General features: G+C 39.4%; 1 protein-coding gene across 2 annotated transcripts in view; it reads right to left on the minus strand.

The window, feature by feature from the left end:
* The window catches only part of RANBP9 (RAN binding protein 9), a 41744-nt gene that overhangs the window by 4366 nt on the left and 25068 nt on the right, over nt 1-12310 (minus strand). Inside the window, exons 5-11 of one of the 2 annotated variants that reach the window (XM_032998817.2) lie at nt 10120-10142; nt 7893-8077; nt 7008-7120; nt 5582-5690; nt 3989-4179; nt 2081-2228; nt 243-364 (exon numbers count right to left, since the gene is read on the minus strand). In XM_032998817.2, coding sequence (XP_032854708.2) covers nt 243-364; nt 2081-2228; nt 3989-4179; nt 5582-5690; nt 7008-7120; nt 7893-8077; nt 10120-10142 — 891 coding nt within the window. The remainder of the gene's footprint in view (nt 1-242; nt 365-2080; nt 2229-3988; nt 4180-5581; nt 5691-7007; nt 7121-7892; nt 8078-10119; nt 10143-12310) is intronic. The other variant, XM_042806742.1, reaches the window with a different exon arrangement.

The raw sequence follows: 12310 nt of genomic DNA on the forward strand, positions 1-12310 counted from the left end.
TCCTTGGGAATTCATGCTTGTTTTGATATCCATGAGCTACCGACTTCCCCTGTTCTCACACTGACATTGGACCACCTGAACCAGGGGCTAGAAGATTTACATCTCATAACAGCAAAACAAACAAACAAACAAATTTAAAATTTGAGCTAATAGCCCTAATTTTCAAGTTGGGAAGCATTGCAAGTAAAAACATAACCTTGTTGCCATCACTTAATAAAAATGTAAGAAATATCACTGCAGACCCATTTCTGTGTCACATTCTTCCATTTCGTGATCATGTTTAGAACTACCATTTAGGAAGCCATTGGATGACGTCTCAGCAACCCCATTGGAGTAGTGATCAGTTTCCATGTCTACATCATTGCTGAAAAGAGAGTAATAAAGAAAAGTTTTACTTTACATTTAAGTACTTAGGGTTATGTTCTTCACAACTGCAGCACTGTACTTCCTCAGCTTGGCTACTGAAAAGCTGCTTTTCTAGATCGCCGAGTTGGAGACCACAGGTTTTTTCCATAGCAACTGGTGATACCACAGCAGCGGGGAAATCTAAAGGCACTCTCAACTAATGTTAACATTCAGTAAAATAACATTTTCAGATACTGGAAAATTAAACACATCCACCATTATTCAGTAGTGTAACACTTTCTCGACACTCATCAAAAAGTACTTACCTTGTTTATGTACTTGTACATACACAGAGCTGAAGAAAATACAGTGAGCAAATATACTATTCCCACCTCTTTTTTTTTTTGTTGTTTGGTTTTGTTTTAAAGCACAGTGAGGTCAATATTACCCTTCTTTGAGAATATCATATTTAGGTAAATATTTCTTTCTAAAAGAAGTCTTGATCTCTCATTTACTCTCAGTGGAATTACAGGGAAAAAAGAACAAAAATCCAAGCCAAATAATGAGTAAGCCAAGACACAGAAGAGATAGTCGGAGGCAAATTCAGAGCATTCCACCTCCCCACCACACTTTGCTCGCAGCACGTCACAGCAGCACTTTTAGAAAACACCAGCAGAGCTTTGGGGACTGAGCTTCACCAACAGTTACACCCCAGCCTGTTCCACTTCGTCATGGAGAACGACCACCTAAAACCTCTCTCAAGACCAAAAAGATTCCCTTTAAAAGTTTAATATCTTGCTTCTAAGCAGCCAAAAATACTCAGCCCAAAGGCCTCTCTGGCTGGGCACCACTGCAGCCAAGGAACCGTCTTCCTCCTGCGAAAAATCTCAAAGTAGCCTGGACACTGCCAGGCGCTCTGGCAGAGGCGGTTGCTGGCTGACACCAACACAAATCATGAAGTTAAAAAAGTAAATTGTTACTCTTCCTTTTTTTCCCCCCAATCATCACCATCCAACTGAAATACTTTTTGTTGTCACCACGGCATCATCACATCCTAGTCGGTAGTTCGGCGACTCCTTCTTAGACAAGGCAGCCCAGTACTGTGGTATTTCACACCAAGTTAGGTTCTGCTGCATCCGCGCAGCCCAGAGCTCAATATCTACTGGTTATGAATAACCACATTAACCCTGGCTAATACATCTATTTTCGTTCTCTGACTTGCATGTGTTTGCACAAGCGACAGCGATGGGAGCAGGCAAACAGTTCTTGTGTGTGCAGTGGAGGGGAGTCCGCCTTTCATAAGCATCTCCATCGCGTTTACTTTGCAGACACAGCCAGAAATGGAGAGTACCTGGAAAACTTTTCATTACCTACATGCAAAGTGCTTAAATCAGTGTCAGTGGCTTACATTCAAATCCCAAGTGCCAGACCTTCACTATCTAACTTCAAAACTGACTATAAACAGCTATAAGCAAGGTAATTTATTTTTGTCCATTGCATTTCTTCAACCAAACAGGAGAAAACAGTCTGTTGAGCTTGAGAAGTTAAAATCAAAGCACACTAGAGTGATCACAAGCTGCTGGCCTCTTACACTAAATGTTTTAACCGTCCCTGGGGGGGGGGTGGGAAATCACAACAAATTCCACTGAAAAAAAAAAAAAAATCTTCTCTGCAATACAAGCACGTGGACAACACAAGCTTTAATGTAAGTTAGAAGCACCTGAAGTTTATTCACCTGGAATAGCTGTTAACCTGCTGGGATCTTGATACATTTAAGTTGTTGAGCTCTGGTACATTCAAGCTGGTGGTGGTGTGTTTACTGTGACAGTAAGATTGATGCGCTTTGTTTGATATTACTCCATTACTGCAACTACTTTCAAACCCTGCAAGAAAGTTTTCACAATTAGAATCGTCTACAAACTTATCTGTCAGTATCGATTTACAGAAGTGAAATAAGTACAGCTTCATTGTTCCTGGTCAGTAAATCCTTGATTTGCCAAACCCACCCACTCGAATACTCAGCCTCAGTGTTCCAGGTATCTGAAACTGTACTACAGTACAGAAGTTAAGCATTATTTAACAAACACTAGCACACTCATGAGAGGGCTTTTCAGTTGCGCTTATACATCAGCAAAACAGAAAACTGCATCAACGTAGGATCATTTTTTAGAACCGATACACTGTCTCTGAAAGATCTGAAAATCTTTTCTAGGTCACTGTAATCATTATGAACAGAAGCAGACATGCACGCATCTTACTAATTCCTAATCACATAATTCTCTTGCTAAATACGCAGTACTTTCAGCACTGAATTTTACATGTTGCTACACTGAAATACAAGCTCTCTCCTTCCCCGTGTAGTTATTTTAATTGTTAACATCGTGCTTTGCTAAATAAAATTACACCATGCTGTGAAATTATGATGTCTGGCTAAAATCCCTTCTGACTCTTCTAAAACATAATCAAGAAACTACTATTTGAAGCGAACATGTAATTGCCAGTTCTACAGAGCCCAGAAGCAGGAGCTCCCTAGTATCTTCTAATACAGAAGCAGGTCGCAGGAAAGGCTTATTATAAACCCAACAGTTGCTGCCGTTCAGGAAATCCCAAACCTCAATTCTAATAATACATTCATCAACTCGCTTATTAAAGGAGTGCTTCTATTTTCAAAATTTGGAAGTTAGAGGTACTTTCTGCAACACAATAACCACCTGAAGAACAACCAGAAGGCTTGAGCAGACCCCAGCACACACAGGTGACAGCGCAGCCCTGACAGAGAGGGAGGACAAGCGGCCCTGCTGCCTGTCCAAGGGCAGCAGGTATTCTGGCGGCCAGCCCACACTGGCTGCCTACTCAACCCCTCTCAAGAGACAAAAAAAAAAAAAAAAAAAAAATTAAAAAGCCCCCAGCCAGCTACAGTTTGGATTTCAGAATGCAGCAGAAGAGGATGCTGACGGCCCCCCGTGCTGCACGCCTTGGATTCAAAGACGACCCGTTCAGGTGCCATTTTGACCCCCGAGCGCTGCTCTGCAGGGGGCTTTGGAAGGGGCGGGGGTGCCCCCGCAGGCACCGGGCAGCTCCCAGCACTGGGGGCTCCCCCCTGAAGCTCCACCGCCACGGAGACGCGGGACATCCTTCACCCAACCCCAGCGCCCAGCTTCTGGTATTTCCCGCGCAGGGGCAGCTGCCCCCACTCTTCCACAAACACCACAGGAAAGGGGTCACACGGGCCGCTTTTGAGATTTAAACCACTTTGCCCAAGTTACAAATTATCACTGAAACGACAACAGAAATTCGCGTCAGAACCTGCCACCTCCCGGAAGCAAGCACTTCTCAGAAATCAGTGGCAACCTACGATGCAAACCCTTCGCAAAACCACGAGCACACGCCAAAAATATTTGATTCTATTTATACACTTTCCACTTCCCCAGTGACCGAGAATCACATATTTTAGTCATTAAAACTATATTTCTGTAAGAAGCATTCAGTATCGACCTGAAGTAAAACAAATTGTCAGTCTGCAAGTATCTGTAACTTCTCCCAATACTTAATTGTAAAAAAATAATAATAAAAAAAAAAAAAAAAAAAGCTACACAGCGTGATCTATCCAAATCTATGTGGTATATCCTCCATACCCACTTACCAGCAAAGTGTGTGCTGCTCCCTTTGCCTGTTGCCAAGTTGTGAATGTTCATTCCGTGGCTGGGACTCATGCTAGGGCTACTGAATGACCGTGGGCTAACAGGATAACTATCTTGAGATTTTGGACTGTGGCCTCCCAAACACCGCACCTCACTGTCTGTACCATTCACCATCTCTATAAACTGGCGCACCCTAAACAAAAGGCAAAAAAGTTAAGCTAATAAAACAATTTGCACATTTCAATTTACCAACGATAGCAACGATTTAATTTTAGCGTCAAATATACAAAAAGTCTGACTCAACAAAATGCTGGCTGTCAGTAACCCGATCATCAATAAGCTCTGGAGTATTCAGCCAAAAATACGCAATTACAAATTTGTGAGGGAGAACAGGAATATTATCTTTCAAGGACAGACTCTGTCAGTAAGTCCTCAAAGTTTGGAGAACTAAGCTCTATTTTCCTGGTTTAACAGTTTTCTTTTATTGGCAGGGGCAAGGTGAGAAGGGTATGTCATTAGGTTGCCATGTCTGTCATTTATCTCAAAGTAAATGAGAACATAGTTGGACTGTCTGGAACAGTAAGCATTAAACAGTAACTCTTAACATTAAACATGTGCACTAGGAAACAGTCTGAAAAGCAAGTTCGTATACAAACCTTCCCTTTAGAGGCTGTTGCTCTTTATCAATTTTATTTTAGAAAAGGAGGTTTTAATGTGGACTTTAAGGAAGCTCACAACTACTGCTTTATGCTTTAGGCGTGGATGGCCTCAATAGAACAGGCAAAATTTAGAAAGACAGATTGAGAAAAAGTTAACATACAGTTGACGTTATCGAGTGAAGTCTTTCATCAAAATGTTCGCATTTTGTGAATTCTGTGATAAATCTGCAGAACTATCATGTGAATTCTGTTCAGCACTTGAGCGTGACAGACTTCAAACACATTCCAAGTTACTTAACTGAACATAAAAATTAAAGTGCTTTGTTCTTATAGGAGATAACAGGTTTTTTTTCCCCGCATTCAAACACTACGACATGATACAAAATTCTGAAGGATCAGCGCAGCTGGCAAGTGGAAATGCCAGAATGAAGGTGACTATTGTGTGCCTGGGAAGCCAAGAGAACTCTTTGGGATTAGGGAATTTCCACAGCATTAGCCAGAGGTTTCTAGTACAGTGACATGGAGTGAAACAGCTCATTTAAACTGGTCTTTAAAGTCAGTCACACGTTTGGAGGAAGAGACCGACTTTTGCCAACAGAAGCCTTAACCTTCTTGAATATGATAGCATTATCAGTTTACATTTTAAGTTCTGATACCCAAACTGATCAAAATTGATTTTAAAAAACAACAAAACTTAGTTCTAGAGAACAAGTCTACAGCAAGATGTGAATTATGCTGCAAAACAGGACCTTGATGACAAAACCTAGTTAAACAAGTAGCAAATAATATAGCATTAAAAAAAGTGAACTATACACATTTTCTAAATGCTGCTTAACTTTGTTTAAATTTCTGTGAAAGCTTTAAATGAGTAACTGTCTTGTCTCAGAAGGTACTGTGCCATCTATAAACACACATCTGTATAATTTGAAGACTCACTTTAATGCAAATAAGAGATTAGGATTTCTTTCTAGTAAACTTGGATACAACTGTTGTGTTGTTTCAATGGCTTCTCCCATTCTTCCTGCTAAAACCAATTTCTGAATTCCTGTTCACCAAAAAACAAATAAGAGATTAGGATTTTTTTCTAGTAAACTCGGATACAGCTGTTATGTTGTTTCAATGGGTTCTCCATTCATCCTGCCAAAACCAACTTCTGAATTTCTGTTCACCAAAACCAACATCAGTTAAATGGACAGCTTATGGATTAATACATGTAAATTAACGATTACAAGACACTGCAATCATCAATCAATAAGGATTTTTCCTCTTAGAAAAAAACAGCGTAAAGAAAGATCATGCTTCCTTAAAATGTTCAATAGGAAAATTTAAGAACTACACTCCACCTACGCATATCTAAATGAGTACTCAATATTTTTTATTTATTGCCAGCATACAACTACTTTGTACTCAGATTGCACATTCAGAGCTAGATTAACATTGCAGACGCTCTTCTTCGATTTATTTCTCATTTTCACACCTTTATAAATAAGCACATACCAACCTACTGTCACCCAAGAACATCCAAATTGCATCCCACTCCCACAGATTCCATTCTGACTAAGAAAAAATTTAGTCTCTCTCCCCTACATCAGAGCCAGTCAGGTTACGGCTGGCTAAACCTTTCTCCAACAGTCCCTGCTTTAGTTGCCACTTTGGTTGCTGTAACCTGGCACAAGTCGCAAGCAGCCTGACAGCTCTATCCACCAACAGAGAAATTGATCCAAATGAGAAACAGCCCAACGAATGGGTTATTTTTCAAGCAGAGCAGTTTCCCCATGTGGTATGCCGCAGTCTCACAAACGCTCGCGCCCGTGCAGCGGGGATTTAAACGAACAGGGAAGGCGCTGTTGACTCAGGCTGCCGAACAGCACCACCACAGCCAGCTAGAACTGAACTGCTGTTAGTTCTCCTTGTCCTCTTCCCCCTCGCATCTCTAAGCAGGAAAACTCAAATTTAACTTCTAAAGCGTTCTCTAAACTCTACCCCTTTTCACAGTTAAAAGTCTAAATGTTTGTCAAGACCAAGTTTCATGATCCTGTTTGTGACTGATCATTAGCTCTCACAAACACTCGGTCAGAGACATTACACACGTTTGTTTAAGACAGATCACAATTTGCTGTTCAAGAGAAAGAACAGGTAATTTACCACATTCTGCTACATCAAACAAGTTCCAAAGCGTTGGTGTGGAAGTTCATCTTACACAGCTGTTCATACGTGTGTAACTTTACATGACAGCAAAGAACTGTACTATGGAGTAGTGCTGAAAGGAAATTCTACGACAATGCCTAAGAACAAGTTTTATGTAATATTCATTTAAGGGAGGAAAAAAAAAAAAAGGATGTAACGTGCTTTCCAGCCTTACTTTGTCTATTTTTAATGGAAGCTAATTCTTCTAGCACAGTCTGGTCTGTGGATCTGGCGAATGCCTCTGCTGTTGCACAGTATCCATGGTGAACTAAGTAAGATGATACCATTCTAAAAATAAACAAAAACAAACCCAGAAACATTTGTTAAATACAGGCAAGAAACCAAGAACTCCTAAAAAGTAAAAACCCTTTTCTGAAAAAAAGTGACTGAAGAATTCTACTTGAAATTCAGAAATTTCTGTATAACTCAGACAAAAGTAATTCAATTAAGAGCCAGTATCTTCTTCAAAACACTATACAGAAAAACAATTTAAAAAAAAGCAACGTATCATTTTATTATGATGAATTTTAAAAAAAGCGATTCATCACCCAAAGGTAGGCTCAATTAAAATATTACCTGATAATTAAGGATTTTTTTGCTCATTATCTAGACTGAAATGAAATGTCTCCACGCTAATTTTTTGTTTTCACTGAAGAAATAAAAAAAGCAAAGCCACAACCACCATCTTCCCAAGTGAGAAACTAATAAGGCACAGCTTAAACTGTCATGCTGAGAACACAGAGAAATTTCCAGAGTCCAAAGCATTAAAACTGCCCATTACAACCACGGTAATTTTTCAAAGCTCCGTCACATCAGAAGGGTGGGCTTACACTCATCATTAGAAACTCTTGGTTACAATGATGTAGCTAAGTCTTCCCCAAACATGTATTCACGCACAGTTTTATACGTTTATCAAACCTGCTGACAAAACTATTTGTACTCGGTTTTAATACCATTTGTGATTTTTTGCACAAGACAGTAAGTACAGTACTTTAAAGATCGCTGAAATCATACCGTCATTAACTTTTTTTTTTTTAATGAACAACATTCAAAGTCTTACTTCTGAATCATTGTTTGCCACTCTCCTTCCCGATCTCCTATTGGAAATCTGTCAATCTGTGCTTGAATTTTGGTTCTCCACTCTCGCATATAGTCTTCAATATCAAATACAAACGGGTGTTGTCCAAAATTAGCATCCACAACCTCTCCTGGTGTTTGAAGCCCTACTGTAGGGTACAAGTTTGGCTGCAAGAAATTTTTTAGTTAGTTTTTACCTCTTGTTCTAAATTCCCCACTTCCTTTTTTTCCATCTCTGTAATAACATCCCCACCGCTACTGGTAGTGTGAAGAAGCGAACACCTCTGGATCATCTGTCCAGCAGTTAAAGCAACTTCTACCAATCCAGCAATACAATGACTGATTACTTTTATTCCCAGTGGTCATAATTTTTTTTTCTTTTGAAATAAGAAAGCCTTAGTGAACATTCTCCTTTTTATTTTGAAACAAGAAAGCCTTAGTGATCATTCTCTTTCTAGTCAGAAAATGCACTTTTAGAATTGTGCTAAAGTCTACAACTTTTGGTTTCAATTTTACAAAACATTAAATACCAATTTTTTTAATGATTTTTAAAGACCAGGATTAAAGTTTCTTTTAAAAAGAGAACAAAAATTAAACTTACAAAGTGGGCCATTTTCCTTTTGGGGTGAAATACTTAAAACATCGCTGAATTTTAGTGGTAAGAACTGACAGGATAGAGAACTCATTAGCCTCAAAGTCCAAGTGTAGCGCCTAAAAAGAACTGTAACAGTGCATTGAAGTTCTCGTGAATTCCTGGACTTGTATATAGAAAAAGACTTTAAAGCATTTATTGTTGTCTCAGTCTTATTTTCTGCTTAGAGATTAGGTCTCCATGCAAATTTGAAATATGCCAAATATGAGAAGTAAAATCTGCTGTTGGGATGAAAGAAACTTTCTTAAATGCAACTAGCAGCTCAGCAATGACAATGCAATCCGTTGGGGATTTCGGTGGGTGGCATTTTGTTGCTGTTTTATTCTTTCCTTTCTAAATATACCTACATCATATTTACACCGCAATCAGTGGTGGTATGGTACAATGGTATGCTGATCTACAGAACTGTACGCTAAATAAATTGAAGCCATCGGTAAGAAGTTATCCCCATACAGGTCAGTAGGAACACTGATGCCCAATGAACCCAGTGAAATTAAAGAAAAATACTCTGGTGGTTAAAACCATGCCCAAGCTGATCCTTCACCACTCTGCCACCTTTTTTTTTTTTTTTTTTTTTTTTTTCTCCAAATAAACCTTGCTCATACTGTTATCTAGTCTAAACTTATCAACAAAGCTCAAGTCTCAAATCTTTTATTGGGACGAAAATGACTGGTTCTAATGAGGAGGTTACAGTGTGAGTTTTCCTGCACTGGTCCCGTGTGCCAGCAAGAAGCCCTGCTGGCATCCCACTGATCCAGCACAGGGCCAGTGCTTCCGACACAAAGCACCCAGCCCGGTGGTGGGGCTGAGAGGTGCCCTGGGTCACTGCCTTCGTGTTGCCTCCGTATCTGCCCTTGCCTCCTAAGGACATAGCGACTGGAGCAGCTGGCCAGATGGAAGTGCATCACACACTGCACCCTAACCAGATTAAATCAGAAACGAAGCGGATGAGAAAAAATACAAAGTGGAGTATCATGTCTGTACCAGTAGTGTAGGGAACACATTTACAGCAACTTTAAGGGAAGCACAATTGACTCAAAAGCTTCTGATATCTGCAGCTTTCTAAAAAAAAAAAAAATTACTTTGAGATACATTTGATCTCATGGAGTGAATGCTACAGAGAAAGATTTTGAAAGTCGGGCATCAAGCGTGAGTGACAGTGACCATGCCTTCAGCAGCCAGCCCGCCTGCATAGGGTACAGAGCTGGACACACATGCACTGTGTTGGTGTTTAACACAGCTTTCACTTCGTAGGTAAGGCCTGCACGTGTCCAACTTACGTAACAACCACCTGTAAGTACTCTTTTCTGCTAAACTTCTAATAGAACTGACTGTTAAAAACCTGGAAAGGAAAGCCCCCATCAGGATCAGTGTAAAAAACAGAAGACTTTTTGCTTCAATTAATAAATCACTATTGAAATAATGAGGAGAAGTATCTGATATAAAATTGGTGAAGATTATAATTGTATTTCCAAGAAGCATAAGGTAAATGTAAGTTACATCTGAAACATCTGCTTATAATACAAAGGAAAGCTGGTTGAAAATGCACTTATCTTACCGGTAAGTCTGTGAAAGCGATGCCTGTAATGAAGAGAAAATTAAGATTACTTTCCATATGTCTGGATTCTAGCTTCATTTTCTTATGTTTATTACTGCATGTTCAGAAAACTCACCCAAACCACATCAGAAATAAGTATGGTGACATCCACGATGCTTAGGCACAACTGATGTGCTTCAGTAATAAAGGGCAATAGTTTGTCAAAAAGTACTCAGTTTGTCCTCAATTTTTCAAAATACGGCAAAAAATTCAGCAAACATCATACAGATATGCAGATTAGAAAGTATGAAAATGCTGGCTACAGATTAAGAGGAAAAATAAGAATATCTGAAGATAATTTTTCACTCGCACGTCTCAGTGATGTGACACCAAGATTTAATGGTATCTTTTCCTGTCTACTATTAATTTCCTTCACAGGTAACGTGCTGCTCACAATCATCCAAACCAGTCTGGTAAACGCTCCACTCTAATGCACACAAGGCTGTTTTGGTTTTCAAACAGAATAGCTTAATATCTTGTTATACAATTATAAGCATCCATCTACCCATAAGACCAAGACAGTGATTTTGCTGTCTCAGGATTAAAGAAAAATTTGACCTCTATACACTTCAGGAACTTCATGTGATTGGCAAGGGGGGTGGGGGGGGAGGCAGGGAGAGAGAAGCTTTCTGTTAAAAGACAAATATCAAGAAACCTCCTGAGAGTCAAATAATAACAGTATTTCATTATTTCCTTTTTTTGTTGCAGTATTTCTTCAATTTTTTTTTACAAATGCATATTGATTAAAATCCACCTACCCCTTCAAACTTCAAATTTATTTTGTATCACTGCCTTTTCAAATTTAAGATTAAAACAAAGCTTTTACCTTTTGTCCTAAATTCCACCCCTGCCTTCCATCTCATCTTCATCAAGATTTCAAATCTCAAGAGCATATGGATTCCTTACATCTTTGATATGGGAGAAATGACATATATAGTGAATCTGTTTCCTCCCATCACATCTCAACACTATTTATTACCTGTCCACACCTTAACTTCTTCTAAGTTATTACTACTTTCTCTGGCATATTTTGAAACCCTACTTGCCTTTTCCAAGAAAACCATGGCAGCATGGCAGTAGGCAAGATACATAAATGATGCCAGAGTAACCTGTGGGTATTGGGGGAGGTTGGTTTTGGTTGGGGTTTTTTTGTTTGTTTGTTTCATGGTTGTTGTTGTTTTTGGGGGGGGGTTATTTTTTTTTTGTTTTGTTTTGTTTTGGTTTTTTTTCTGTGTTGTTTTTTGGTTTTTGTTTTGTTTTTCTTTTTTTCTTGTTTGTTTGGTTTTTTTCAACCCAGGATTTCACACTTGCATAAATAATTGCTTAGCCCTTTTTGTAGCATCAAATCCCAGACTGAGCCAGAGATTTCCAATATGCTAGACTGCATCTGCCCAGAGAAGAAACATAAATGTCCTCCAAGTCACGATCATAGAGGAATTCTGGACAACTAGCAACAACTCAGCAAGACAGCCAAAATTTCTAATTTCTTTTTCCCCTAAACAGAGGATCAATCTTCCTTTGTCAGAAATTTAAGCTAGCAAAGCCCATGACAGCAGAACAGCTGTCAGATTTCCTTCTGAAATCCATAGTGTTTTTCAGACTCTGCTTATGACAGATGACATTTTACTAGCCTCTCCTCACCTATGCCATTCTGTTCTCCTCCCTAAACAGATTTTAATCACTTGGACTGTTGTTTCACAGTTGGCTTAATCCAGTCTGCTTTAAGACTTCACTGAAAAATAAGGTTCTGCTCCTCTTTTCTTAGCTCTTCCACGCATGTGACTGTAAGGGTAGTCAGAAAACTGGTGTCTCTCTAGTTGACTGACAACCTGATCCAACTTACCTGCAGGCACACTGTTACTAGTTCCAAAAAGGGAATAAGGTTAAGACTGCTCCTCTCAGTTTTAACCCAGTTAAATATTAGGGTAAACACGTGAACCTGTTATCTTCCATTTTTACATATACCCCAAAACAGGGCCAAAAGAAACAACTACACAGTGCACGGTTCAAGTGTCCCACTGCTGTAGGTGTCAAGGCATTAAGCCCAGGTATATCTACTCATTCAATTTAGAAGAAACATTCCATCATGATAGAATAGAATCACACAAGTGATTACTTGGAATTGACCTCTGGAGGCATCTAAGCCCTGCTC

The sequence above is a fragment of the Tyto alba genome, unplaced genomic scaffold (genome assembly GCF_018691265.1).
Source record: "Tyto alba isolate M040663 unplaced genomic scaffold, T.alba_DEE_v4.0 Super-Scaffold_48, whole genome shotgun sequence".
NCBI classification, from domain to species: domain Eukaryota; kingdom Metazoa; phylum Chordata; class Aves; order Strigiformes; family Tytonidae; genus Tyto; species Tyto alba.